Source organism: Schizosaccharomyces octosporus (assembly GCF_000150505.1).
Source record: "Schizosaccharomyces octosporus yFS286 unplaced genomic scaffold supercont6.1, whole genome shotgun sequence".
NCBI classification, from domain to species: domain Eukaryota; kingdom Fungi; phylum Ascomycota; class Schizosaccharomycetes; order Schizosaccharomycetales; family Schizosaccharomycetaceae; genus Schizosaccharomyces; species Schizosaccharomyces octosporus.
The window spans coordinates 2,577,806-2,605,356 of NW_013185619.1; the positions used below are offsets into that span (position 1 = coordinate 2,577,806).

The 27,551-nt window shown below is 38.8% G+C and overlaps 11 protein-coding genes and 4 non-coding genes across 15 annotated transcripts; 5 read left to right on the forward strand and 10 right to left on the reverse strand.

The window, feature by feature from the left end:
* The first annotated feature begins 273 nt into the window (after nucleotides 1-273).
* SOCG_01979 (processing peptidase complex beta subunit Qcr1) lies at nucleotides 274-2,378 on the forward strand. The gene has a single exon (XM_013160473.1). It carries the CDS (start codon nucleotides 420-422, stop codon nucleotides 1,803-1,805), a length of 1,386 nt encoding a protein of 461 aa, XP_013015927.1. The 5' UTR covers nucleotides 274-419; the 3' UTR covers nucleotides 1,806-2,378.
* A 97-nt stretch (nucleotides 2,379-2,475) lies between these two features.
* On the forward strand, nucleotides 2,476-3,751 carry SOCG_01980 (FRG1 family protein). The gene is made up of 4 exons (XM_013160474.1): nucleotides 2,476-2,665; nucleotides 2,725-2,844; nucleotides 2,892-3,353; nucleotides 3,403-3,751. The coding sequence occupies exons 1-4, from the start codon at nucleotides 2,628-2,630 to the stop codon at nucleotides 3,521-3,523; spliced, it is 741 nt and encodes a 246-aa protein (XP_013015928.1). The 5' UTR covers nucleotides 2,476-2,627; the 3' UTR covers nucleotides 3,524-3,751.
* Nucleotides 3,752-3,818: 67 nt separating this feature from the next.
* On the forward strand, nucleotides 3,819-6,891 carry SOCG_01981 (origin recognition complex subunit Orc4). The gene has a single exon (XM_013160475.1). It carries the CDS (start codon nucleotides 3,964-3,966, stop codon nucleotides 6,655-6,657), a length of 2,694 nt encoding a protein of 897 aa, XP_013015929.1. The 5' UTR covers nucleotides 3,819-3,963; the 3' UTR covers nucleotides 6,658-6,891.
* Nucleotides 6,892-7,188: 297 nt separating this feature from the next.
* Nucleotides 7,189-8,919, reverse strand: SOCG_01982 (RNA polymerase II transcription elongation factor SpELL; the record flags this gene model as incomplete). The annotated part of the gene is made up of 3 exons (XM_013160476.1): nucleotides 7,189-8,449; nucleotides 8,496-8,704; nucleotides 8,755-8,919. The coding sequence occupies 3 exons, from the start codon at nucleotides 8,917-8,919 to the stop codon at nucleotides 7,189-7,191; spliced, it is 1,635 nt and encodes a 544-aa protein (XP_013015930.1).
* A 559-nt stretch (nucleotides 8,920-9,478) lies between these two features.
* On the reverse strand, nucleotides 9,479-9,552 carry SOCG_16174. Its single transcript has one exon. It is a non-coding gene; the product is annotated as a tRNA-Asn (tRNA).
* Nucleotides 9,553-9,703: 151 nt separating this feature from the next.
* On the reverse strand, nucleotides 9,704-9,774 carry SOCG_16175. Its single transcript has one exon. It is a non-coding gene; the product is annotated as a tRNA-Gly (tRNA).
* A 984-nt stretch (nucleotides 9,775-10,758) lies between these two features.
* Nucleotides 10,759-10,873, reverse strand: SOCG_16176. Its single transcript, XR_001202981.1, has one exon. It is a non-coding gene; the product is annotated as a 5S ribosomal RNA (ribosomal RNA).
* Nucleotides 10,874-11,356: 483 nt separating this feature from the next.
* SOCG_01983 (uncharacterized protein) lies at nucleotides 11,357-12,421 on the reverse strand (the record flags this gene model as incomplete). Its single annotated transcript, XM_013160477.1, has 5 exons — nucleotides 11,357-11,439; nucleotides 11,496-11,615; nucleotides 11,655-11,862; nucleotides 12,022-12,161; nucleotides 12,307-12,421. The coding sequence occupies 5 exons, from the start codon at nucleotides 12,419-12,421 to the stop codon at nucleotides 11,357-11,359; spliced, it is 666 nt and encodes a 221-aa protein (XP_013015931.1).
* Nucleotides 12,422-13,334: 913 nt separating this feature from the next.
* Nucleotides 13,335-13,416, forward strand: SOCG_16177. The gene has a single exon. It is a non-coding gene; the product is annotated as a tRNA-Ser (tRNA).
* A 400-nt stretch (nucleotides 13,417-13,816) lies between these two features.
* Nucleotides 13,817-16,406, forward strand: SOCG_01984 (uncharacterized protein). Its single transcript, XM_013160478.1, has one exon. It carries the CDS (start codon nucleotides 14,677-14,679, stop codon nucleotides 16,111-16,113), a length of 1,437 nt encoding a protein of 478 aa, XP_013015932.1. The 5' UTR covers nucleotides 13,817-14,676; the 3' UTR covers nucleotides 16,114-16,406.
* SOCG_01985 (SCY1 protein kinase Ppk32) lies at nucleotides 16,291-18,853 on the reverse strand. Its single transcript, XM_013160479.1, has 2 exons — nucleotides 18,638-18,853; nucleotides 16,291-18,472 (listed from the first exon to the last, which is right to left on the reverse strand). Exons 1-2 carry the CDS (start codon nucleotides 18,660-18,662, stop codon nucleotides 16,398-16,400), a joined length of 2,100 nt encoding a protein of 699 aa, XP_013015933.1. The 5' UTR covers nucleotides 18,663-18,853; the 3' UTR covers nucleotides 16,291-16,397.
* SOCG_01986 (GINS complex subunit Psf1) lies at nucleotides 18,845-19,601 on the reverse strand. The gene has a single exon (XM_013160480.1). The coding sequence runs from the start codon at nucleotides 19,543-19,545 to the stop codon at nucleotides 18,934-18,936; it is 612 nt and encodes a 203-aa protein (XP_013015934.1). The 5' UTR covers nucleotides 19,546-19,601; the 3' UTR covers nucleotides 18,845-18,933.
* A 135-nt stretch (nucleotides 19,602-19,736) lies between these two features.
* SOCG_01987 (actin-like protein Arp4) lies at nucleotides 19,737-21,828 on the reverse strand. The gene has a single exon (XM_013160481.1). It carries the CDS (start codon nucleotides 21,645-21,647, stop codon nucleotides 20,343-20,345), a length of 1,305 nt encoding a protein of 434 aa, XP_013015935.1. The 5' UTR covers nucleotides 21,648-21,828; the 3' UTR covers nucleotides 19,737-20,342.
* On the reverse strand, nucleotides 21,791-25,732 carry SOCG_01988 (DNA-directed RNA polymerase I complex subunit Rpa2). The gene has a single exon (XM_013160482.1). The coding sequence runs from the start codon at nucleotides 25,628-25,630 to the stop codon at nucleotides 22,109-22,111; it is 3,522 nt and encodes a 1,173-aa protein (XP_013015936.1). The 5' UTR covers nucleotides 25,631-25,732; the 3' UTR covers nucleotides 21,791-22,108.
* Nucleotides 25,675-27,456, reverse strand: SOCG_01989 (manganese ion transporter). The gene has a single exon (XM_013160483.1). The coding sequence runs from the start codon at nucleotides 27,352-27,354 to the stop codon at nucleotides 26,344-26,346; it is 1,011 nt and encodes a 336-aa protein (XP_013015937.1). The 5' UTR covers nucleotides 27,355-27,456; the 3' UTR covers nucleotides 25,675-26,343.
* Between the last annotated feature and the right edge of the window lie 95 nt (nucleotides 27,457-27,551).

A 27,551-nucleotide genomic window follows, 5' to 3' on the forward strand; every position in this document is an offset into this window, starting at 1 on the left:
CTGCAAAGATTATTCTACAATTGCTAGATCTGTTTTATTTGTTATGGCTCACATAACACCAGACATATCGACACAATCTTGCATAATATAAACGTCTAAGAATTCATACACATTCAATAATAAGAAACAAATAAATAAGGACTTGCATTTTTCACTTCATCAATCAATATCTCAAAACGAAGACGCTTAATAAAAGATTTATCCTCTTACTAATATAATCATATGTTCTTAACGAGTAGTAAAATTAGACCCAATCGAGATTCGAACATTGGAGTTCTAACAAACTTCATTGGTAAGAACATTAGCTGGATATTGTGTGGACGGCTCCGAAACGTCGTTACTTGTACTTAACCTTTCCCATCCACATTGAAAACCACCCACCCCTTTCGTTTGGATTTGTTTGAACATTATCATTTAGGATGCTGAGGCTTTCGAATTTGCCAAAGCTTGCCCCCAAGCTTGCACGTCGGTTTGCAACTTCTGCTTTACCAAAAACGGAAACTACAACCTTGAAAAATGGATTAACCATTGCTACTGAACATCATCCTTATGCTCAAACAGCCACCGTTCTCGTTGGTGTTGATGCTGGATCAAGAGCCGAGAGTGAAAAGAACAACGGTGCTGCTCATTTCCTTGAGCATTTGGCTTTCAAGGGCACCAAAAACCGCTCCCAACGTGCTCTTGAGCTGGAGTTTGAGAATACCGGTGCTCATTTAAACGCTTATACTTCTCGTGAACAGACCGTTTACTATGCCCATGCTTTTAAAGAAGCTGTTCCCAAGACCGTCGCTGTGTTAGCTGACATCTTGACCAATTCTAGCATTTCCTCTGCCGCCGTTGAACGTGAGCGTCAAGTCATTTTACGCGAACAAGAGGAAGTCGACAAGATGGCAGACGAAGTTGTCTTCGATCATTTGCACGCTACTGCCTATCAAGGACAAGCTTTGGGTCGTACCATTTTAGGACCCAAGAAAAACATTGAATCTTTGACCCGTGATGATCTTCTTACCTACATTAAGGACAACTACCGTAGTGATCGTATGATCCTTGCTGCCGCTGGCTCTATCTCCCACGAAGAACTTGTCAAGCTTGCCGAAAAGTACTTTGGTCACTTGGAGCCTTCTACTGAACAACTTTCTCTTGGTGCTCCTCGCGGCCCTCAACCCCGCTTTGTTGGCTCTGAGGTCCGTATTCGTGATGATTACTCTCCTACTGCCAACATTGCAATTGCTGTTGAAGGTATGAGCTGGAAGCATCCCGACTACTTTGTTGGTTTGGTTATGCAAGCTATCATTGGTAACTGGGACCGTGCTATGGGTGCTTCTCCCCACATGGCTTCCCGTTTGAGCTCTGTTGTCCAACAAGACCAATTAGCCAACAGCTTCATGAGTTTCAGCACCAGTTACAGTGACACTGGTTTATGGGGTATCTACTTGGTAACTGAAAACCTTGGACGTATTGACGACTTGGTCCACTTTACCCTCCAAAACTGGGCTCGTCTTACTGTTGCCACTCGTGCTGAGGTTGAACTTGCCAAGGCTCAACTCCGCGCTTCTCTTCTTCTTTCTTTGGATTCCACCACCGCCATCGCTGAAGACATTGGTCGCCAGTTGCTTACCACCGGCCGCCGTATGAGCCCTCAAGAAGTTGACATGCGTATCGAGCAGATTACTGAGCATGATGTTGCCCGTGTTGCCAATGAAATGATTTGGGATAAGGATGTTGCCATTTCTGCTGTTGGTGCTATTGAAGGCCTTTTGGATTACAACCGTGTTCGTAGCAGTATCTCTATGAACCGTTGGTAAGCGGATCTTTTTGAACCATTTACCAAGTATTCCCTTTTTGTCTTTCTCCTTGATTCTTTTCGGTATATTTTCCTATGCTTCACCGTCCTTACGATTTGTACGCCCCCTGCTTTCTTTTTAAGTTCAAGTCCTCCCTTTACTTCTCCTTTCGTCAGACGATTCTACAACTTGTCTTTTCAGACGCGGTTATTCCATCAGAATTGTTTTCGAAAACGAAAAGTTTCATCTTGAATATGAGTTTCTTGGCAAGCTTATCTTTTTGATGATTAGATCATGAGCTAAGTTGTTGTCACAGTTGACTTTTCTTGCTGCAAATTCCTTCGAAGCCCATTACAACGACAGATTGCTTTCAAGTCTTACAATCAATTCCTTTTACTCTTTTCGAGCTTCCGGTATCTCCTTTCTACATAATCTCCCTTCTCCTATAACAGAAAATATCATTATTTCTAAAACACGGTTCCGTGTACTGATTATCTTCGCGTAGCAATAGTGTAATAAAATACAAAGTAACCGTACTGGTATCCCATTGCATGGTTGAAGAATCGTCGTATTATTGTTACATTACAAGCCATGTGGTTATTTAAATTGTAAAAGATTGGTATATGTAGTAGAAAATATAGAAAGTAAATGTTCGTGATAGTATTACATAGAAAGCAAGTATAGTTCATAAGCCTAGTGTATGTGTCCTTTTACATTACGTTTGAAAACCACCAGTCGAGGTAGAAAAAAGAATCTATTGGTGTGAATAGGTTATGTACATTAAGAAAAAGATTTACTCAAAAGATTTATAAGTGAATATATTAACTTCTGTCATTCTTGAACATGCCTTCGCGTTTAAGTTTCAAAGGCGATAAAAAGGTGTATGTTATACTTTTATCAAATATTTTCAGTCAGAACTCTAACATTACATTTATCAAAGTCACAAAAAAGGAAGAAAGTCTGCAAAATCTTTACAATCAGCCGTGGAGTCTCAAGAGAATGATCCAATATGGACCGACGCTAACTTAGTGGAAGACATCCATGGTCCACTGGTATTATAGTAAGTTTTATAAATGTTAAGATAATGTATATCTAACGGTTCTTTAGTCAAAGGCTGGATACAACTGTCATTTCCTTGGGAATAGAAGAAGTTCAAGGAAGTTGCGTAGGAATTTTCTTGGACCCTCTTTCTCTAGAACCGGATAACACAAGACAAGTATTTGTGGCTTCTGATATGAATGGTAATGTTGTTCTGAAAAGCTTCCTCATGAAGTATCTTTCCGCTGGTAAAGAAGGAGACTTGTTTAGCAAACGAGAAGCCATTGGAGCTGAAGAACAATGGCAACTTCAATATTTGCATGATGGCTATTGGGCTTGGAAAAGCATGTCTAATAACAAATATCTCGAGTGCTTGCTAAATGAGAACGACACCTACGTATTTCGTTGTACCTCTGATACGGTGACATTCACTTCAAAATGGAGAGTACGCGTTCAGACTAGGTTTGTGAAACGACCATCTATTCAAAACATAAAACAACCGACAGTGCATTCACAACAATTGGAAGCTATGTATGTTTGTCCTTTTACTTTCGTTAACTCACTACTAACGATTTTACAGGGTTGGAAGACCATTATCTTCAGACGAGAAAAAGATTTTAAAGCAAGCTAGTAGAGATGGTTCTTTGCATGAAGCTCTGCTTGATGTTCGAGTCTCCAAAAAGAGCGACAAATATGGATAGGCATATAAAGTAGAGAGCTGAGGGAAGAATTGACAAAAACGATACTGAAAATTGGATTACATGATCTCGTTATGAATTCTGTAGATTAGATATTATGGAAAAATATGTTGGAGCTACTATGACAATATATACTAAATGCTCATGGGATTGAAGCATCAATTGAAAATTGTAGTTTTTAGGTTCTTAATAGCTTTTCTAATTATTTCTTAAAATAAAAAATTCTTTTTTATTTTTACAAAAGTATTATTTACCAAGAACTTCTGGGTAAATATTTTTGGAGTAACATAATGCGTAACGTCTACAAAACCCGAATACCACCCTAGAAGATTTACTTTCAATACATTGCATAGTCTTTTGAAGATACGTTCGATAAAACTAAAAAATTTAACTGTACCTTTATACTAAACGCTAGCGGGGATGTATTTTCTTTAAAATTTGACATGCGTGTATCTCCAACAGCAGAAAATGTGTTTCAGGACACTTCGTCACACTACACGGTTGACCAAAAACATGACACTTCTAAAAGTGACTTTAATTTGAACGAAAATAATGAAGACGACATTTTAGTTGACGATGAAGGATCCGATGAAACAGAATACAATTCAGCTGAAGAACCCCCATTGGACATTATTGATAATGAAAACGAAAAGGATGATTCGATGAATGATTATACGCTTTCTCCAGAGAAAAAACAATCAGAAAGCTTCAACGACAAGAATTATTCGAATGGCATTGATTCAAACCGATTAGACTCGACAAAACCCGAGCACAGCGTCAGGGACGAAGCAGAACACTCAAAGGAAGAACGTGAAGCAGAACCTGTAAAACGTGGACGTGGACGCCCACGAAAATACCCGCTTAATAATCCTCAGGAGAATGGTCCCGTCATCAAAAGAAAAAGAGGAAGGCCGCGAAAGACTGCACAAGGTTCCGAAAATAACGATGCTATTCATGAAAGACGTAACCGTGGAAGGCCTCCATTAAAAAGAGGGACTGAGGTTTGGACGACGGTAAATGAAGAGAATTCAGAAGAAAAGTCGGTTCATGACGGTATGCATGAGTTTAATGCTGATGGAGGTGGATCTGACTCAACCGTTGATTTAAATATGTTTTCTCCAGAAGAAAAGAAAGTTCGTCATTCCCCTAACAAACAGGAAGAACGGGATTCTTTGTTTCCGGTTGCAGGTACAAGAAAAAGTGAAAGAGTGTCCAAGAAACAACCATTTGTCGAGATCATAAATCGCCCAGGGGCCGAACAGCCCAAACGCGGTCGCGGAAGACCACGAAAAATACAGCCTTTGGATCCTGCTTCTGACGATTCTAACGAAGATGATGATAATACTGAGGACGATGAGACCGAAGAAGATCTTGAGTTTGGGGAAAATCCAAAGACTTCGCCGATAAATAAGCAAGAATGGTGGAATAATGCTCTAGATCAACCGAATACCAACGATATGAATATCAGACATCCCGATATTCCTCTTAAACAGGAACCCTTGCGTATTCCTACCATGACATACTCAGATGTTCACTCTGTTCAGCCCTCTACGCCCTCTTCTCCATCTTCATCTTCTACCTCTTCTCCCCCTGCTACACCTTCATTCAAAACACCAAACCCTCCCACGAATATATTAATGCCTTCCAGGAATCAGAACTCAATTCCTGAGAGTCCCTTGACATATGGTCTACCTAGAAAAGCGACTTTTCAACTTAGCGTAGTTTCTCCAAGAAAGCCGAAACCCGTTTCGACTCCCAAAGAAATCACAAACAATCTCATATCTGAGTTAGGTCTTGATAAACTCGACGCTGAGTTACGAATCTTTAAAACAACTGTTACTAGCAGATTTACGGGAAAGGCAAGCATTCCACTTATAGGTCATGAAGAAGAAAAATCTAAACTTTATCGTTGGATGCAACAGACTGTTGTACTAGGTGAGGGAAATTCTGTTATAATCGTGGGTCCAAGAAGTTCTGGAAAATCATTATTGGTTGAAAGCGTCCTTCAGAAAGCTAGAGCTGAATTACCCGAATCTTTTTACACTGTTCGACTAAACGGAACTTATTTGCACGATGACAAAGTAGCTCTCAGAGAAATTTCACGTCAGCTCTCAGTTGAATTAGAATCTTTAGATTCAGAAGATGCCATTCGCTCTGAAAGTAGTTTCGCAGACACTTTAACAAGACTTCTGGCTACCCTATCGCACCCTGCAGATTTGGGAATTACGAAGGATGGGTTGACGACTTCTGCATCCGTTGTATTTATTCTAGAAGAGTTCGATCTATTTGTGCAACATCCACGGCAAATGTTATTATACAACCTGTTTGATATTGCACAGTCGAGGAAGGCTCCGATCTTAGTGATAGGATTAACTGCTCGGTATGATTGCTTTGAATCCCTTGAGAAGCGTGTTAAAAGTCGATTTAGCCATATGGTTATCCATACTCCTCCTCCTTCCTCATTACAGGAATTTTTGAAAATCTACCGAAGTGTTCTTACTATAAAAGATGAAGAACCCATATCAAAGCTAAGGCTTGAGTGGAATAACCGAGTGAATGACTTACTATCGGATTCATCTAGTAATATGCACAAATTAGTACAGTATCATTATTATTCCAGCAGAAATTTACGAATGCTATACGTCGATTCCTTAATTCCCGTTACGTCTAGATCGCCATCGCAGCCGCTTCTAAATGACAGTGATTTCCAAAGGTTTAACTTGAGGGTGTCTGATCATAAGGTTGAGCTTGTTAAAAACTTGAGTCTGCTAGAACTGGCACTCTTGATATGTACCATCAGATTTGAAAATAGAGATATTCCGGCCTGTAACTTCAATAGTGTTTATCAAGAATATCGTCACCTGCACCAACGTACCGTGTTAGATGCGGTGGCTTCTGGAGCTCTTGTACATAGCTTTCGACTTTGGGGAAGAGATGTTGCTTTAGAAGCATGGGAAAAATTGGCTTCGGTGGGATTGATAGTTTCTTTGCAGCCGAATTCAGAAATTAGTGGTGCTTTATCGAGGGAATGTCAACTATGGCAACCAGAAGTTGATCTTTCTGTTATTACTGCAGCTTTACGTGAACACAAAAGGCTACCTTCTCATTACTACCGTTGGTTAAAGGATATTGCCTAAGAGGTATATGTTTAGGTGTTTTTGCGGTTTGGCCTGAAATTGGCTATCTCAAAATTCAATGTAAAAAATCGTGCATGCGATTATGAGGTTATAAAGGATTCATTTAAATTAAGTTATATTAGGTTCTCTCTATTCTTTAAGGGTTATTTATCAGTTATTGTATAATTATTTTTGTATATAAGTATCAAGAATAAATAAATTCATTCCATGAATGATTATTTTTTTTCCTTTAAAGCTCGTCCGCAGTTTGACGATATATATATCTCTACTTTTAATGCATGTCCGAGCGTAAGTTAGTAAAAACAGAAAGTTGAATTCGTAATCAATTATTTCATAAAAAATCAGAAACTACAAGTAGAAAGACACGAAAGGCTCATTTTCTAAACCAAAATTGATAAGGAAAGTAAGAAACATAAATAAAACAGGACTCTTGATTAACACATGATGATAGGTAGTAATCCGTGTTAATTGAATTTCACTTCAAGTTTAAAAATGTCATGCTCATCATTAATCATGTGCACACGAAAGTACCTATATTGGTTGGTCATCGGACGCGGCATAAAGAGTATTTTTCCAGCTTTTAAGTTGAGAATGCAATGAGATCAGTTCACTTTGCAACGTCGAAAAATCAGAATTGTCCGTGTCGGCATTATTATAAAGGTATGAAACTTTTTGGTATAATTTTTTATACTGAGGATACGTTTCCCGAAAACGTGATGCTAAAGCTTTTATTTCTTCTGTCGTGTACCGTTGTTGTCTTCGTTTTTTCGGTTTTGATAAATATTGTTCTTGCTTTTGATGCTGATTTAAGGCGTCTGAAACATCGTTGGTCGAATGCATGCCGGCTCGAGCATTCGAATGACTGTATGACGGGGAATATGTTTTACGTTTCCCTTGAGGAGATGACAAGTTGGAATAATTAGCGGAAGAAGTAGGTGAGGGTATATCGGAGACAGGAGTGCTCATGTTCCCTGCATCACTTATAGACACAGCTGAGCTTTCCGAACCAGTACGAGACAAGTTGGTTGAGACTTTATGTTGAACAGAAGACGGAGGTGAATCAGTCGAAGAAGAAGACTTTGGAAATTTTTGACGAGGAGAATGTGAGTTGTTATTTAGTAAGGCATGTGAAGAGGAAGACGAAGGTGAGTTTGTGTCCACAAAGGAGGGTGCTAGTACCGACGAAGTAGGAGCATGATTAGAGAACATTCTTTTGTCGACATTGTGTTTTGACAATGGATTTGATGGCTTTATACCCGAACCCAAGGATAGACGCTCCGGTGCATCCTGTGGTAGACCTAGTTCATTAAAGGCAAGAGTAGCCCGTTGGATTACGGCACGTCGATCAGCAACACTGTAAGGCCGCCAGTCGTATACCCTAACTTCTTTGTAAACCTTCGGAAGCAATTCCCACCTTCCGTAATGGTCTTTTCGAGCGATATCGGGCAGTAAAGAATGCAACTCAGTGGGTAAAGCTTTCGTGCGTTGCAAAAGAACGTCCTCCTGTTCCGCCGCGACAGCTAACAGTTGAATGATTCTGAAACGAAGATCAAGATTGTTCTTCGTAGATGAAGAAGAAGAGGATGCTGGATAATTAGATGACGATGTAACATGTACAGGTGGAGAAGAGGAGCGAGTAGGGACTGATGAAGACAAACTATTGTGAGAAGATGTCTTAGAAAGAGTAGATGAATTTAGGGGGCGATTAAGTTTTTTTTGAGGTAATCGATGTGTTTTTGGTTTTTGGGTGCTTTGGGTAGGCTTGGAAGCCGTATCATGAAGGGTAACAATTCTATAGATGGTCAGTTAAAACACCTCAATACAGAATGTACACATACCTTTTTTCTTCTTTTTCTTTTTGTGCTTCTTTCGTTCTACTCTTCACCCGTTCTGCCATACGGCTATCAAATTCTCGACGCAATTGGAGACGTTGATATACTCGGCCTACAAGTTGGAGAGATCGAGAATCATTCAGTTTGTACACTTCATGGGGTGCTGTTTCTGGTATTGAATTACAGATGTAAGACCTTCCTCCTGTTATGACCGACTGTAAAAATTATTAGTTACCGCAACCAAGGACACAGGAGTTATACATACGACGCCTGAATCAGTGCAATTTAGATGAGTGTTTTCCAAATTTCCTGCAAGATAATTTTCAAGAAATTCTTTTGGCAACTGCACTGACATTAGCAGAGGGGATTCCTCTGCTGTTCCGTCTACTGTTACAGGAAGAGCATCACGGATGCTATTTTGGCTAATCATTCGAAAACAACAGAATTCGATATAATAATCTTATTTTCTTCCAATAAGCCAAGCGGTTTTTTGCGGAAGGACGATATCCTCAGTATAAATGATACAGTAAAGACAAGGTCTAGTTTTTCTTATTCTCTTAAGCTCTTGCTAAAGGGAGACAGACCTAATGTAAGTGAAAAGTAACATAGGTAGCAAATGTTAACTAAGGTCCGCGAAGACTTGCAATAACTAGAATTGCTTTTTTTTCTTTTTTAAATAATAAAAAAAACAAACCAAATGCAACGTTAAAAATAACGTCGTTTCATTAATAGGAATGATTTTGGAGGGGCGGAGGTAAGTTCCAACATTTACCAACATTCGGGATTTGTTTACATGTCGCGTTGATGTAAATAAACACGAGAAGACTCAAGTGAGAACTGTTTTTTGTAATCGTACTTCATGTTACGAGGATCCAACGAAACATAAAAAAAAAAAACAAAAAACAAAAGAAGACTTTAAATTTGTCTGCAATTAAGCGACTGAAGCAACTGGAGGTTCCATCACTTCATAAGTGATGAAGAAAAAAAAACGGTCAGAGAGGGACTCGAACCCTCGACCTCATGATTAACAGTCATGCGCACTAGCCAACTGTGCTATCCGACCTTGTATGATTATACCGTCAAACAATATTTATATATATCATATACATAATTTTCGTTGAAGAAAGCAATATTGGATTCGACTCATCTTTCGAGATGCATAGAGCATGCTCATTGTTTTTGGAGACCGGAGATCATCCAAAAAAAGGATGTTTTGCTTCGGCCGGGAATCGAACCCGGGTCGCTTCGATGGCAACGAAGCATTATACCACTAAACCACCAAAGCAGTTGATGATTCTCGAAAGCGAGAGAGCTACATAACTGCAGAGAAGTTGAAGCGATCGATTTGAGTAAACAGTAATTCATGACTCGTTACTTTTCTGTAGGTTCTCAAAGAATATGGTGTGCCTCTGAAAACTTGGTGAATTTTGAAAGAATTGATCTAAACTAATCAACTTTTTTATTCATTCAAAATGTAAGCTAAAGATGAATGTTACTCGGCTAGCCGTGACTTGAATGGAAAAAACGACAATGCAATAAGAATTAAGCAGTTTGTTCTGAGGTTAGTATTTATTAAATATTTGTATATATATATTATACTCTGCGAAATGGCTTCGGTAGTGTAACATATGAATATATAGGTGGCTTGTTCTACTATTTATGCTGTTCCCGTTTGTAAATGAGGTTTACAATAACATATCGCGACACTTGAAGAATTAGAAATATTTAGAACATATTTTTTTTTATTTTTTGAATTAGTTTGGAACTCAATATCTGCAAAGAAAAGGATTGTTTACATTTTTATAAACAAACCCAGGTTGGTGCGAATTTTTGCTTTGTGAATATATGCAGATAATGATGACTTTTTCAACGTTGTAATCTTGTTCTCTTTTATTTTCCATTCTTCTTTGATTGCCATTGTAAAATATAGTAGTTAGGCATCAGCTTTCTTTACTGTGTGATGCTGGCTAGGTAATGTATTCCTCAGATTTAGCTTGCCTTGGTAAACTCAACAAGACATACAGATTCGCCTGAATTTCGAATCGATTAATAAATGGAGGAGATATCTACTTCTCTATTGACAGAGACAAGCGAAGAAATGCATACGGACCAACGCTGACCCCTTCACTTGTTTTCTTGCTCTCTGTTACTTCACAAGGAACATCCCTCAAAAAAGGAAGGAAAAAGGTGTTTTCAAGCTTGAATCTATATAAACAAATAATCAAACGAAACAAAGAAAAAAAAAAGAAAAAGAATAAAATAAGTAAAAAGCCTACAGCATCCCGGATTCCCATGTTGTCTCCAACCATAGTACTAACGAGACCCTCAGACGCTTAACTGCAGTGATCGGACGGGAACTGGTGTTTTCGCCTAGGTGTGGCCGTAGACACTTACAATGTGTAAATAAAGGTATTTCTGCTGGACATCCTACTTCAAGATGCAATTTGTTCAGTTCCATCTGCGTCTGTTTACATGGCTGCATGGAAGTTGTAGTCTGATAATTCGTGCTTCAATTCATTTACTTGACTCTCTAAGTAGACGCCAATTTAATTCATTAATCTACAAACGTCCGATCATTCAGTTAGAAGATATGTGCTTTCTATGCTGTGAATGAAATCATTAAAAAGGTTGCATGAACAAGGACGTTCGTCACAAAGAAAACGAACGATTCATAAATAACACTATTGCGAGATGAATTTAGAGATTCATAAAAGAGTGAACGTGAAAAGCAATCAAACCCGTCATATTAAGCTTATGCTTACTTTTGTGGACGCGACTGCAGAAACTTGAGGGATTGCAATCATTATGGATGCTTCTAAGGAAAATGCGATTTATAGGAGGATGGGATAGAGAAGGTTCGTTAGAACTCAAACTTCAGCGCTTTGCTCAGCAAGAGGTTGAAGCTCGATTTCCTCGTTACGAGGTGCTTCATTTGCTAAATCTGTCGGTCCTAATTAGGTTAGTCAGATGCTAAAAAAGAAAAAAATTATAATAAACAGTACATACGAATATAATTCGAAGCGTCTCTTATGCCGTTTCCTATGTTTCCCATGCCATTCACCATGCTTCCCATGCCGTTTCCTAAATCAGCAATGAATATTCGAAGTTGTCTCGTATCCGTCGTACCTAGAACAGTTAGAATATTTCGCAGGTTGTAAGACATACTCCAAAATAAAACAAACACGGCAACGTTAACAATGCAAACAAAATAGAAAAACCCTTTGTCCATCTTTTCAAATCCTATTACCTTCTTTACAAAATAATACACGGAATAGCAAGGGACATTCAGAGAGGCCGTACATAATACTGCGGCACACATGTTGGACAGCACTCTACCAATTTGCTTGAACCATTCTTTAGAGCATATGCGCGACTAATAGTTAATAAAAATAAAAGATAGCGCTAGCTTACAATAGAGAAATACTACAACGGATGCTCCACAAGCAGCAGAAAGTCCCCAAAGGGTTTTCGCCCTCAGAGGAACCTTGACATAAAAAACACCACGAGAAAAATAACATAAAATATAATATACACAAAAGATGCAAAAAAAGAAGATAGCTATTCGAATCCACTTTGAATATGTCGAATCCGATCCAGCGTTGTTAGTGGACTCTTGGGCAGAATGCTGAGTGGATCCATCAGCCATTTCTAAATCAATAAATTTATTCGGAGCTAATAAATGTATTAGTGATGAATGCTCTTGTTGTTTGAGAAAGGATAGAGCGTTCGTCGGGTTAGTTTACAAGGAATTGCAGACATTTATAGATATTAAAGCAATCGACATTCGTTTGTTCCTTTCTATTTCAACAAATCTTACCTGAGTACGGAGGAGGCGTACCAGTACCATCTAAAGATCTAGCATCTGACTTTTCATCATTTAGCACTTTGAAAGAGTCATCAGAATCTGAAACTGGAGCGTAATTATTCTTCATTTTTACAATGGCAGCTAGAAACACGAAATAATGCAGATATATACATCCAAAACGATACTAGCTAGATTTACCAAATAAGTCCGTAGGAACTGGTTCTACCGTTCACGGATCTGTCAACAAAAGGAATTTCTCCTTTCTTTTAACACCGTTAAATAAAAGCACTTTTACAACAAAAGCTCCTCTTAAAAGATGAAGCGTAGTTGTAAAACTCATGGTAATGGCTTTTCGCATGTCTCAAGTTCATAAAGCAGCGACATTATGTCACTGACTGGTCATATCCTTGTTACGATTATTCGACTTTCGTTATATACCATACTTTTTCGTGATAGTATAATCCAAACGAAGTTCGTATTACAAAAAGTAAACAAAGAACCTATCCAACAATAAAACCTTGACGTTGGATTTTCGCAGTTATTTTCAGCATTCACAAACACTCATTATTTGAAACAACTTTTTCTAAATTTTTTCAAAGATTTGGGAAGAAACCTGCCCATCTAACGGTTCTTAGCTCAGCTGCTCAGCGAAAGTTGATTTAGATGTAATGGAAAGCATTGTTACGTTGGGTCCAATCTTTTAAAATTCCTCTAGCTTGGGCTATGATTTCTTACATAATACTAATTAAATGGCTTTGTCTATGAAAGAAAAAAGGAAAAAGAAAAGTCTACAGCACCCCAAATTCTCATGTTGTCTTCAACCGCGGTACCAACGACTCAGATACTCATCTGCAATGATCGACGAGAATTGGTGTTTCTTCCTACATGCTTCCATACAAAAACTTCATTGAAAGAGTTCAAAAGTGAGTAGAAACTGACACTATGAAGACACCATCGTGCTGTTTTCGACAAACAAAGCAAACAATAAACTCGTATTCAAACCAGTACAAATTAGTTTTAAGCTACTAATTTGCAACTAAGACACTATGCCTGAGTGGTTAAAGGGATAGATTAGAAATCTATTGCGGTCTCCGCGCGCAGGTTCAAATCCTGCTGGTGTCGTCCTTTTTCGTACCGTTTTTTGTTTGCTTTCCCTTTCGCAACTCTTCACATAATGAAACACGCCAAAGTTCTTTAAAAAAAAAATACTGTTGTTTTCGCATCGTTGGTTTTACTGTACATCCTTTATTGCCGCTGCCATTTGTTTGCATTACCCACCCGGCCATAGATCAAATCAAGCCTTGACGTTTTTTTCCAAGACGTTCATCTGCGTTTAGTTGGGCAATTCTCGGTTGCTTATTCGACTTTACCGTCGTAGCGTTTTGCGGAACATCTACCAGACAAGTAGCATTGCTACCCGAGTGGAGTTATAGGAGCGGATGAATGGAATGAAAGTGTTTCGTCTTGCACTTGTGGAACGGTCATTCGTAAGGTGTTGAACTTTCAACGACCAATCCTGAAGGATCATGAAACCCTAACCACATTGAAGGATTATACAACTGGGAACATACCGCTGCTTTCTTTGTTTACCTCTGCCAAACTCATACTACTTATTTGATTCTTGGGAAAACTGCAGTAAATACCTCCTTTTTGGGTAGTTTATACGCGTTTCTTTTTCTTTTACACTCTTTTGAATTTTTGTCTCTCTTTTATTCTTACTTTTCTTCTCTCTTTTTTTTCTTTTTTTTTTTTGGAATCTGATTCCCTTCCTTTCGTTTTCTTCCTCACTCTTTTGTAGTTTGGTCTTATAATCGTCTTTCGTTTTCTATTTTAACTTTCTTTGTATACCTTTCGTTATCTTTTGGTAAGCTATCGTTCTTTCGTGGCTTACAATAACTTTCTTCATACGTGGCTGGCTGGACTGTTTTATACATTCCATTTAAATCCCCCATTTGCATTGCATTAAGGGATTACTTTCTATTAACACCAATAAAAAAATATATCGTGTATCTGCCATCCTGTGCATATACGGTATTATTCACCAATTCGTCAGTCGTTTTTGAAGTGTTTCGTTAAACGATTGTCTGTTTACAACACTTATTGATTCGATTTTTATATTTCTGAAACATATATATATATATATATATATACATATATACTCTTTTATACGCGTTTTTTTTACTGCGGTTTCCCTTGGTTTTCTTTGATTACTTTTTCTTTGTTCTCAAGTCTTTATAAGGTCGCTTACTTTTGCACTTACGAATTGTTTTCTCTTCATTCGTTCTTTTACCATTGTCCTTCTTTAGACAATTCTTTGGATCTTTTATTAAAGTCACTCTTTCTTTTATTTACCTATTTTTAAGTATTTTATTTTAATTCGTTATGATCGCTAAATCATTATTATCTACGCTTTCTTTTCTTGCTATTGCAGTTTTGCAAGTTTCTGCTGATGGCTGCTCTCAGGACAACGGCTACTACTACTGTAATCAGGCCTCAGAAGTTGAATTCAAGGGCGTTGGGTTCTCTTCTTCTTACAACAGAATTACCGGTATGGATTCCGAAAGCTGTGAATGTACCAGTACTCCTCAATCCTTTGGTGGTTCTTTGGCTCCTTTCGATGAAGAACTTTCTTTCCATTTCCGTGGTCCTGTTCAATTGAAACGCTTTGCCGTTTACTACCCCGACTCCAACAAAGCTTTGTCTTCTCTGAGAAAGCGCAGCAACCATAATCATATCAAAGCCGCTGCTAGAGAAGAAGGTGCTCTTAAGAAGCGTGATGACCCCGCTGAAAGTACCCGTACAGTTTATGAGACCATTCTTCGTACTGCCTATATCAATGCTGATGGCTCCCCTGTCACCTCAGCTCCTGAAGCTTTCCCTGCTTCCACTGCCACTGGTAGCAATCCTCCTCCCACTACTTCTTCAAGCAGCTCCTCCTCTTTGGGAAGCAGTGCTGCTATTAGCATCTCCGCCCCTAATGATATCGGCAAAGGTTTAGCTGCTTCTAGCTTCGTCACTTCTTCCACTTCTTCTGCTTCATCTGCCTCCGCTAGTCCTACTTCCTCCCCATCTTCCTCTGGTTCCTCCGACTGGGTTCGTTCTTCTTACTATGACTCCGAATCTTCCACCTCGGATAACATTGTGTTCATGAATAATATGGGTGGCACCGCAGGCAGTGGTGTTTGGTCCTCTTGCTTTGGTAACTCTATATCCTATGCTGCTTCTAACGGCGTTGACGGTGCCTCTTCTCCTCAAGTTCTTTCGGACACAATGCTCAAGTCTGACAAGGAAGTTTCCATCTGGAGTGCAAACAAGTGCAATGGTGATGACTGTGGCTATTATCTTTCTGGAATTCCCGCTTATCATGGATTCTCCGGTACTAAGGTTGTTCTCATGGAATTTGCCATGCCTCACGATGATTCCACTAATTTTGTCAATGATATGCCAGCTATCTGGGCCTTGAATGCTCAAGTTCCTCGTACCTTGCAATATGGTAAGAAGGAATGTTCATGCTGGGACTCTGGTTGTGGTGAGTTTGACATCTTTGAAGTTTTGAATTCCGGTAATGAGAAGATGGTTTCCACTCTTCATAGCAAGCAAGGCAGCCAAAACGGCGCTGGTGGTGGTGCTGGATCAAGTGACTACTTCTCCCGTCCTACTGGTTCTACCATGGTTGGTGCTGTTGTTTTCGATACCTCCTCTTCGGCTGTTTATGTTATCGATGTCTCCAAGAGCGGCGTCAACTTTGATCAAACCTACTCTGCCTCGGATATTGCTGGTTGGTTGAAGTCTGATGCTACCGTTGTTCAACTTGGTTAAACAAAACTATGATACCAATAATGTATATACCTATCGATTTTGGTTTCCATTTCTTTATTTTTTTTTTCTACACATATATCTAGTTAGTTATACTTAACTTATTTTATCTTTTGAAATACCTGATATTTTTTATTTCATACTTATATACTATTTGAGTGACAGATGGTGAGTACAATTACCACTCACAAACTTGGATTTACTGATTGCTGAGGTTCAAATCATAATATTGTTATGTACATATTTGCAATAAATATCCTTTGTATGCTAAATAAATTGATAGCTTGTTATAGTAGACTCTTCCATGCCCCTAAATCGTTGAGAGAATCCCCATTTTTGACATTATGTTGGTTGACGGTGGATTCATTAATTTCAGTAGGTATAGAAGGAGGAAAAGATGGCGTAGATGTCAAGTTCTTACCAGTCATATTTACAGTCGTATATGAGGGAAAGGATGAAGCGGTCTTCATACTTGAAGATTGCCATGTAGAAGGTAGAGTTTGTTCTTGCATGCGGGAAGACTGACTACTAGCGACGGCATTATTTAAGATCTTGACACTATGTCTAGAATCGTCATAAGCAGACGAGGGGCGGGAGCATAACTTCTTTTTATGCTCTATTTGAATATAATCACTCAACTTCCGGATTTCTCTCATAAATTGCGAATATTCTTGAACACTCAATTCGGATGATGCACTCAAAACCCAAAGCCTCGGCATAACCAGTTCGTGAACGGATTCCTCCGGGATTACTCGTCCAATATCGATATAAACTTTCATCATAGCCATCACTACAGCAGAAACCCGTGTTTTCACTTTTTCAAGTAACGGTAGCAGTTTTTCTAGAATTGCAAACGAGTCTAACAGGTTTGCTTGAATAAAAGCATGAAAACATTCCAAAATAGAGACCTTGACTTCTAAATTTTTGGTGACAGAGAAGCAGTGATATAACTTAGGGCAAATTGCTGATTTTACAATTTTTTGGTCCAATATATCTTGAAGAGAACAGAAGACTCCAATAGCAGATAACTGAACGTTTGCATAAGATTGCTCAACGCATGCATAAACAAAAGGCAAGACTTTTTCATTAAATGTTGAACGTGGAAGCTTCACTTTGAAGCAATCAATATACTGTAAAATTATTAAAAGAGGTTTTTCGGAATCCTTTGAAAAGGAAGTGAACAGAGGAAGAAGTACTGGAAAAACTTTGTTAGTAAACACAGAAGAATCAATAAATTTGGATATTTGGAAGACGCAAGACAGAAGAGGTGCTGCTATTTCGTTATCGTTTAAGAAATCCAGAAGAGTAGGTAAAATTTTCTGCGATTGTATCCGAAAACTTATTTCTGGTAACCTGTTTATCAAAGATTCTAGGAAAGCAACTTTTTCGGATTGTAATTTTTCGGGAAAAGCTTCTAAAAATCTCAATGTTGATATAATTCCATTCGTAAAGTAATCAGAAGAATCCATGAAGGCAACATCGACTCTATTTTTTGGATTTGGAGACAGTAACTGTAGCAGTAATGAACGTAAGGAAGGCGATTGGATACTCCCTACATAAAACTGTAGCTTATCATTCAAGTTATTTACTTCTCTCTCATAAGTTAAAAGATTGTTTTTCGCACTAATTACGCTTTTCCCTTTATTAAACACGGCATAAATAAGACATCCCAAAGAAAAAACATCGTTTTCAGGTCCTACGATTTCATGCAGAACGTACTCAGGAGCTAAAAAATCCAAAGACTGCTGTAAAGAAGAAGGGGTCGAAGTGTCGAAATCCATTAACTCGTAACGAGGGGATTCAGATGACTGACAGAAACCAAATCCGCAAAGTTTCCAGTCGCCCTTTGAGTCGATAACTACAGAGCGTGGTTGTATATTTAAATGCAATATATTTGCGGAATCCTTTAAAAACAATATACCATTCATAACCTGCAATAAACCTTTTTGAACTTCAATTTCATCCAAAGCAAGATGATTATCAATGTCACCTGAGTTACCAGCAATCGGAGTAGAAATACAAATAACATCAGCAAGAGAAGACTGAATCCTCTTCGTTACAAAGGTTAGTCTTGATCTTGATTCCTCTAGTGGCTCCACAACCTGAAGAAGTGAAGGGTGACGAAGCCTTGATAGAGAACTAACATCGCGTCGTAATACTTCAAGAATATAATTTTCTTTCAAGCTAGCATTTACAACAGAATTTCTTATTATCGTTGATAAAATCCGCTTCTCAAACGAGAAAACCGATACCTCAATATTGGTGCCTCGTTTCGTAGCAGGATACACTGTCCAAGGCCCTACATAAATGGGACTTTCCTTGTCTATATTATAATCATGTTTTATTTTTTTAGTATTGGATACTATATCCTAATGTTAGTAAATTTCTCGACTTTTGCTAGTTTCTCATAGCATCTTTTCCGTGCTAAGATTTGACTTTTGTGTAAACAATCCCAGAAAAGGGTATACACAACCATATAAGAAACTTTTTAAATACACAAAAAATCAAACCAGCCATTGAGACTTACCAAACCGAATCGCATTGGCAAACATCGAAAACCCACTAGAGAACCTTTATGAAATACACGAGACAAGACGTTATCTTGTTTCAAAAGATTATGAAAGAATATTAAAGATAAATCCAGGTAATTGCATAAAATACCAGCAAGATTCAATGAGTGAACGATCTTTACTTCTTTCTTGCGGATATATTAGTAGAGTCGAGTGAAGAATGGAAAAGTTTGGTTTTAGTAATATAAGTCTCTTTGTTTAAATGATTGAAATAAATACACCGTCAATTAAAGAAATAAAAAGAAAATTAAATCTAAGAAAGTCTAGCAAGATAACCCTGCGCGATCAAACGTTCAACATCTGTCGCTCGGATGTACAGCTGCGAATTCTTTGTGAGACTAATAGTTCCAAACTCCGTCTCAATGTCGCCTACGTCTTTTAAAACACGAACATCTATGAACAAATTTTTTGGAGGCACCACAGACGCTGTTAAGTCCAAATCTACCCATGGTCCTTTGTATGCAGCAACAAGTTCTGAATATCGAAACAGATATTCCTGTTCAGCCTGATTTAAAGAAGTATCAATGCAAGCTTCCATTCTCTTACCACCATTCCAACAATATTGCCGTATACTTCGAAGCCTTAGGTTGTGATATGCCATCAAACATCTCTTATTGTACAAATTGGAAGTGTGAAACATGAGCAAAGATGATGCTTCAGAAGGATGTTCCATAGGATTGAACGCAACTTCTCCTCCATTTGTAAGTGCTTGTAAAATTCCAAGCGACTCTCGCTCTGCTGTTCGAATTTCTCGTATAACTTCATTTACAGTATCCGTTTGATATGGAGGAAGGTAATCTAAGTATAAGGTACGTCTTGAATCTTGAATAAGTTTGTTTGACTGATTTCCTAGCCCATTTTCCATATTTTTTGATTACACGAAAGTGTTGGTGTTTAAAGCGAATGTTTACAATAAATAGCATGTACCGATAGTCGTCAGAGCCGGTAGCAAAGAGTATTTATTTTTATTATATTCATTTACTAGTCTAAAGAGGAAAGAATAAACGATTTATGTTTAAAAAAAGTTCATTACTTGTGAGTTAACAATGTAATGAATGTTCTATTGAAGACTTCAATCATAATCAAACTTATGGCTTGTAACCCTTAATTTGAATCTTTGTTCTTGATGATTTAACTATTTATGCAGAATTACTAAACTTCTAATGCTTTCAGTGGTTATTCGCGAAATACTTTAAGCGCTTCAACAGTTCGAATATGCTTAAAGCCGATAAACGCTTAAAAAAGAAAAGGAACAAAAAGGAAAATTAGTAGTAAGGATATTTATAACGGAAAACAGATTATATGTTACAGTAAGTCAAACTTGAGCGTTTTTAGAAATACTAGTAAGCTTCTAAAACAATGTGTGTGGTACTCAATTTCATAAAATGAGTGCGTATAGATTCGTTCATGTCATTCGTAGGCAATGCAATGCTTTTGTGAATTTATAATACCCAATTGAGAAATTCATTCTTGTTGTAAAATCCTCAAGATTAACATTAGATAGTCATATCTCTTTTGAATTTTTTGCAACAAAATGAAAGCCATCCAAGGAGGTTATGAATAAAAAAGACAAGCAAGTGTCTGAAGATAAAAGATAAACTTCAGGACATTGAACGAATTAAGCAATACGAACGAGAAGCCAAGTAATATTATTCAACAACATTATTTACACCGCTTTTCAATCAAAGCCAGACGATCAGCTCCATGCTCATCGTATTCTTGTCTAGAAATCCATAATTGATGAAATGTTCCCAAGCTACTAAGGATCGATCCTCCTAACCACGATGCATAGCTACGTTCAATGATATGACCAGAAGCATGTATTTTTAGACGATTGCCGGGGTATATTTTTGACAAATCGTTTTGTAAACGAATAGAAAAGCCTTGCAATAAACTTGTGCCGCCGCAAACGACGATATTGTTAAATAAGGCATTCCGGATATCAACGTCGCATTCGGAAATGCAGTTTTGGAACAACTGACATATACCCTTAGTTTTTGGATTACTCGTATTCTTTTTCTCTTCATCATCCCCATCCCCATCTCCATCCTTCTCATTTTCATTTTCATCATTTTGCTCGTTCATCGTCGTATCTTCAGAAGGTTTGAATAGACGTTCCGGAATTTGGTAGCGATCAGCCCCGAACACTACTCTCGCACCGTCAGGAAATTCAAACTCTGAATCAAGTATAGTGTGGTCAGAATCAAAAGGAACGTCAGCTGTCAAGGCGCACTCTTCTTTCCACTCATCGTAAACTCTTTCTAATTGAAAACGATGAAATGATTCGGTAGTATTAATGTTCGCACGCTCATACTTTGGAGATTCACCAACACCAACGGGATGCTTGCTGCGTACGAGATATTTTGGAACGGTTTCATAACCCTTTCGTCTTAATGTGTCCGCTATAATTTCATCTAAAGCAGCACCAGCGAATTGCTGTACATTATAAGGTTTTTGGAGGACAAACCCATCGTGAATAGCAGAAACAGAAGCTCTATCATATCCGACATCTATTAAACAGGCTGTACCTTTTCCACTTGCAAAGGCTGCACATGCTTCTTGTCGTGCCAAGTATGTAGCTGGACTACCCAAAGACTCAAACACCATTTCCATGGTTTTGACTCGGTTTTCAGAAGGATTATCGAATGGTTCAGTGACTAGAATTGGGTGCTCTGAAGGATCAGTCTTTAATCGTTCCTTCAACGCATACTGCCAAAGATCCAGAGTGGCATCCCACTGTTGAATCCATCCATTGGAGACACACCTTTTAATTTCCATTCCTTTATGTGGTTGATAAATATATTCTTCTCCAAAAAGTCTTCTTCCATCTTCAAACTCGCCATAATTACTTGGCAAAACGCATTTCGGTATATCCTCTCCAGAAAACCCAATTCTCGTCCATTTACTACCAGGATCTATCACAATAGCTGAGACTTCATCTCCACCATAAAAGGCGTTACCGCTCATTTTTTTTATTGCAGCTTCTCCCTAGTATACGGAAGGAGGACCGTGCGTTAAAAGGTAGGTGGTACTGCCTAGTGTAATAGAAGGGTAGCAGTAAGGGTTTTACTTCATATTTAAATTTTTCTATAATCATAGTCTTTTTTATTTACAATTTGTAAACTCTTGATTAACTGTCAAAATTTATATATGACTATTTTGTTATTGTAAAAGTAATGCGGAGCCGCATTTCAAACTTAAGTGTCTACCTTCAAAATGCTTGTCTAGAAAATTATTATTAAATCCCACCTAAATTTGTTAAGCATAAATGCCAAAATTATTAACTTCTAAAAAAAGCACATTCATAGTTGTACACATAGGACGATAATAACCTTGTTGACATCTCACAAATGTACATACTTATATCCGCTTAATCCGTTGTCCTTTTGTCCTTTTTATTTTATCTAGCAAATTGTAAACAATCAAATTTACTTCACGTCTAGCATCATCTTAATGTTCATAGCTGCAAGTTCAGCAGTAAGATAATTGAACACACTAGGAAGTGCAACAAGGGTAGTGTTACTTCCTCCTACAAATTTGTGTCCAGTACCATCTTCCCATGTTAAGTTTGCATCTTCTAAACCACCGGCTGGTTTAGCACATGCACGGCATTTAACTTCTGAAGAAGCTCCACTACCACTCATCGAAATCGTAGACATAGGAGAGATTATAGAGCCGCAATCACGACAGACCCAGCTTTGAGCATAATCCGAACAGTTCATTAAACGATCTTGCATCAAGAATGATGTCCCGTGACCAATAACAGCATCACGTTCCATCTCACCAAAACGGATACCACCAGCACGCTTACGACCTTTAATAGGCTGGCGTGTAAGGTTATGAATAGGACCAGTAGTACGAACCTGAAATTTATCGTTCACCATGTGACGAAGACGCTGGTAATAAACAACACCGATATAAATATCAGCATGCATCTCTTTACCAGTAATACCACTGTACATGGGCTCATTTCCGTGATAGTTGTAACCAGATTTTACCAACTGTTCACCAAAATAGTCTGAAGCCGTTTGTTGCTCAGAGAAAATAAATGGTGTACTATCTTGTGCAAGACCTTGGCACGCACCAGCTTTACCAGCCAAACTCTCGACGAACATACCGATTGTCATACGTGAAGGAAATGCATGAGGATTAATGATAATATCTGGTTGCATACCACTTTCAGTAAACGGCATGTCAACAGCAGGCCATTTTTGAGAGCAAATACCCTTTTGACCGTGTCTAGAAGAGAATTTGTCACCAATGATGGGACTACGGGTGATACGGAACTTTATGTGAATCTGTTGACATTCAGAATCACCTACATCATTACCAATCAGACGGACTTCATCAACAAAGCCAGGCTCAGTACCATGGTAGGTTTCTACAAAGTTCTGACCAGTTGATTCATCGTAATAAGCAACCATAGGATCGCCATCTTCAAGCATCGTACCGACATAGGGGAGACCATCAGCATCAACCTTTTGCAACCATTCACGACGAGGACTAGAACCAGGGGCAAATCCAAAGTGGTGCACAACAGGCTCACCACGTCTACGCTTCTGGCCTAAATCGACGGATTCTCCCTTATAAACGGTACCATAACCGAAACCGCGCTCATGAGCCGACTTGTTCAAAATCATTGCATCTTCCATATCGTAACCGGTATAAGAAATGACAGCAACAATTGCATTCGTACCGTTAGGAAAGTGGTCCATTCCGTATGTATTGTGCAACTTGGGACGAACAACGGGGGTTTGACCGGTTTGCAAGCGATACAACTTGTTATCGGTACGATAGCGTAAAGCAGTTCCAGGAGTACCCATGGTTTGTTTACCCATTTGACATTGATACATGTTACGAGGAGATTGGTTAAAGTCAGAGAAAGGGGTCATGTTTGCAACGATTGAAAGAACATTTGTAGGAGAATATTCAACGTGAGTTGAAATCTTCGGAACAATTTCTTTTGGAAAACAGGCGACGTCCATATAGACTTGTTCAAATGGACCGAGTAAATCCAATTCACCACTTCCAATGTGCTTAACCGGGCGAACCATACGTGCAGTATTACTAAACAAAAACAAACCAGGGAATTGACCGCCATGAGAAGGAGGGACCAAACCGATTTCTAAATCCAAGGGTACCTTTGGCTTCTCAGTCAAAGTTCCGTTACGTTCAGCAGCAGCATATTGAATCTTCAAGTTCCGCAAAACATTGGCAACGTGAGCAGCTAGTCTATGAGTACACCAGCCAACTATCTTACCATCTAACTGAACGCTAACCCAGTCAGGTTCATGAACCATTGTACTAGGTGGATCCACACCTAAAGATAACAAAAGTGAAGGAACGGAACTCACGTCCGAGGTATGAGTTATGATATCACACTTTCTAGCCAAGTGATTGAGCAAACCGCAAGGTGCACCATCAGGTGTATGGACAGGGCACATAAATCCCCAAGCTTCCGGCAACAACTTACGAACTGTGGTCGTCTTAAGTTCAGCAAAGAAAGCACCACGATGAACCATTCGAAAATGTGAAAGGAAACGGTAGAAGTTTAGTTTTTCTGCAACAACAGTGTAGCCGGTAGCTTGTTGTAAATCAAGACCAGTATTAGATATCAAATTACCAGTACTCAAGAAGTATTGAAGCTTCGAGCCGATATCATTGTTAATTTTGGAAAATACTTTAGTCAAATATTTTCGATCAGAAAAGTCAATACCAGGGACATTACGACGCATGTCCATATTAATTTGAGTGCGAATACTGTTTAGCCAATCCTCAATCTTTTCTTTCAAAATTTGACCATACAGAAAACCACCAAGTAGAATTTCCTGATGTTGGGGAGAATCCGGGTTGTCCGCACAGCATTCACCTGCAACCAAAGCGTATAACTTACGGATCATAAACAATAAAAGTCTGAATTTATCCCTAGGTTCGGACAAATGAACCAATACCACCTTTTTAATAAGGAAGCGACCAACTTCGACGTCAGTTAAATCTTCAGCAACGCCAAGGACGACGCGGAATTTGCTTCCAAGATATTGGAGAGTTTCGGTCTGTGTATAAAGACCATAGGATTTGTATGCACGAAGCATAAGTTCCACACGATCAGTTAAGAAAGTGTTTTCCAAGTCATTACCGACAATACCTTCAAAAATTTCCTTATCACTAGTCTCCACTAAAGCTTTGAGAATCATCATCGAGGGAATCAAGTATTCGTTTTTGCGCCAGTGAAAACGGAACATAGTAACACCGTTGTTCAAATAATGAAGAGTGTTTGTCAAACTAGACTCATCCGCTCGTACACAGCGAATGGAAAGACCATATTGACTATAACTGTTACCACGATTGGCAAAAGAAGGACGAATAAGAGCGGTAGGGTGGTTGCGCTTGGGAAGAATCAACATACGAATGAGCTTTTCAATTCCGTTAACAATAAAATAGCCACCCATCTCTTCACTTTCTTCTTTATGAGCTATCAATTCAGCAGGAGGTAATCCCTCCAAATGACAACGGTTGGAGCGAACCATAATTGGCAACATGCCCACTTCACGCATCTCTGTCTGACGAGGACCATTATTCACAGACCAAGATAACTTCAAGACAAGGCGTGACTTATAAGATGTCAAACGCTCTCTTGCTTCGGCAGGATAAACCTTACGGTTAATAGAGGTACGCTCTCTGCTAGATAGCATGGGTTTAGCAATTTGAACCTCATCCACACGAAAAGAAAGCTTGTTTCCAAACTTGAGATTTCCATTTTCTTGTGTGATAGAGTCAAAAATCGTTTTTTCGCCGATTTCCTTGACAGCAAGGTTCAGCAATCCAGCATCCGTTAATGCATTAAAGGACTGGACATGAGGCTTCGTAGCAAATTGCAAATCTGGGAAGCTAGTTCCGTCCGTAGGCGGACATTTAAATGTCTTTTCTCGCTCTAAGGTATGGAATGACATCCCAAGTTTGCAAAGAAAATTTTGGTAGAAAGCACAAGGATTTTGAGTCAAAATCCAAATTTTTTCAAGCGACTACGAACGCATGCGTAAACCCAAATAGGGTATCGGAACAGATTGGAATAACGTCGATTAACGCAAGGTAACACGTTACGCAAATTGGTAAACGATGGGATTATTAGAGCAGGTAGGTGAATGGAACAGAAGGCAGATGTTATTTGCTTTTGCTAGACATATACTGTATTGTACACCATTAATTTCATTTATTTTCCGTTCGTAAAATATATAATCCAAAAACTAGTTTTTATCCGTAGGAAGATCCCGTGAAACGATGATAGCTTTAGGCTAAATCGAATTATGTCCCAACCTAGTTTTCTTTTTTTTTCTTTATATTATTACATCAAAACCATAATAAAAACGAAGGCGGAAAGCCTTGAACCTGATACTGGGAAGATTCAGGTTAGTAACGAAGCGCTTTGTAAGACTCTTGAAGAAATAATAATAGAAATCAGCTGGTAAACATACAAGCTTTGAAATTGAATCCCATAGGGATATTAATAGAGGGCCTGTCCGATATCGTAAAATTCTCATTATAATGGAATTAGCAGAATAAATATAAGAGCAAAAGTGAAGTTATTAAAGGCACGTAAGAGAAGGGAATACAAAAGTGGTAGGCGAAAATATGACACAAACAATCTTAAGGAAGAATTTGAACTTTAAGCAGATTCGGAGAAATACTTCTTGGTAGCATGATACGTACTGATCATGATAGCACACGAAGGCGCGACTTTTACACAGCGAGGCAGTGTTCCTTTCCATAATGCTCGAGCTCCACCCTTCGAATATAATGTAACTAAAATTTGACCTCGAGAGACAGTATGACCATGGACTTGTCGAGCGGTTTTTGAAACATCGAATGGCTGAGTAAGTAAAGTAGCCATAACACCACTAATTCCTCCACTCATAAAATTCACGTACAGATCCTTTTTGGAGTTGTCGTCTGTTGACGGTTTGAAGGTTGGATGTTGAAGGAAGAACCAACGTGTACGTTCGTAAGCCCACCAGTAGAATGCACTAAAGGGGACATCTCGCCAAAGAGTGACACCGACGCCATTCCAGAGACTTAAGTAGCCTTTTTGTTGAATCATTCTTTGCAGGCCTTGAAAGACTTCCTTTGCAATATCGCCAGTATGTCCTGGAGGATAATGACCACCAGCAGCTTGCACCCGTGTCCGAAAAAGCTCAATTGGGGAAACAATACTAGCTGACACAGTGCGCGCTGAAGCGCCAGCAATAGCAGCAGAAGCTGGAAAATTCCAATCGGTGTATAACAGCAATAGCCGCTCATACATCAAAAACTGAACAACGTTGGCTGGAATTAACATCGTCAGCGAAGGAACAAGTCCTCTCCAAAGGTTTCGAATACCTTCATTGCGAGCTATCTGAAATAATCCCGATACTGGTCCTGTTAAATGTCGTGCTTTTAGGGGATTCTGAACGGCAGTGGTTTTTACTGACGATTGAATAGCATTGCCTTCTGTGGAAGTGAAAGCGGACATCGATTCACTTTGCAGACGAGTCTTTACTACATCAAACGGTGTCACGGCTAACGTCGTAATGAAGCTTCCAACACAAGCCGAGACCATTTTGGCCATAGGCTTGACATCTGGCTCTGCATTCACTGACAGGTCCGCTTCTGAGCTACTCGTCTGATCTGCTATTTGCATGAATTTAAAGTAGACACTCAATGCACAATCCTCCAACTCATTTCTAGTGTAAGAGTGCTACCAAAATCCTTACCATTCATCTTTTGTTGTACCACGTTATATCTTTTAAGGAGTAGCAACATGCACCTAATTTTTTTCGTTAAGAAACAAAGGAATGTAGAGCGCATTGAAGGGAATCGTCGTTTTTTCCCATTTCT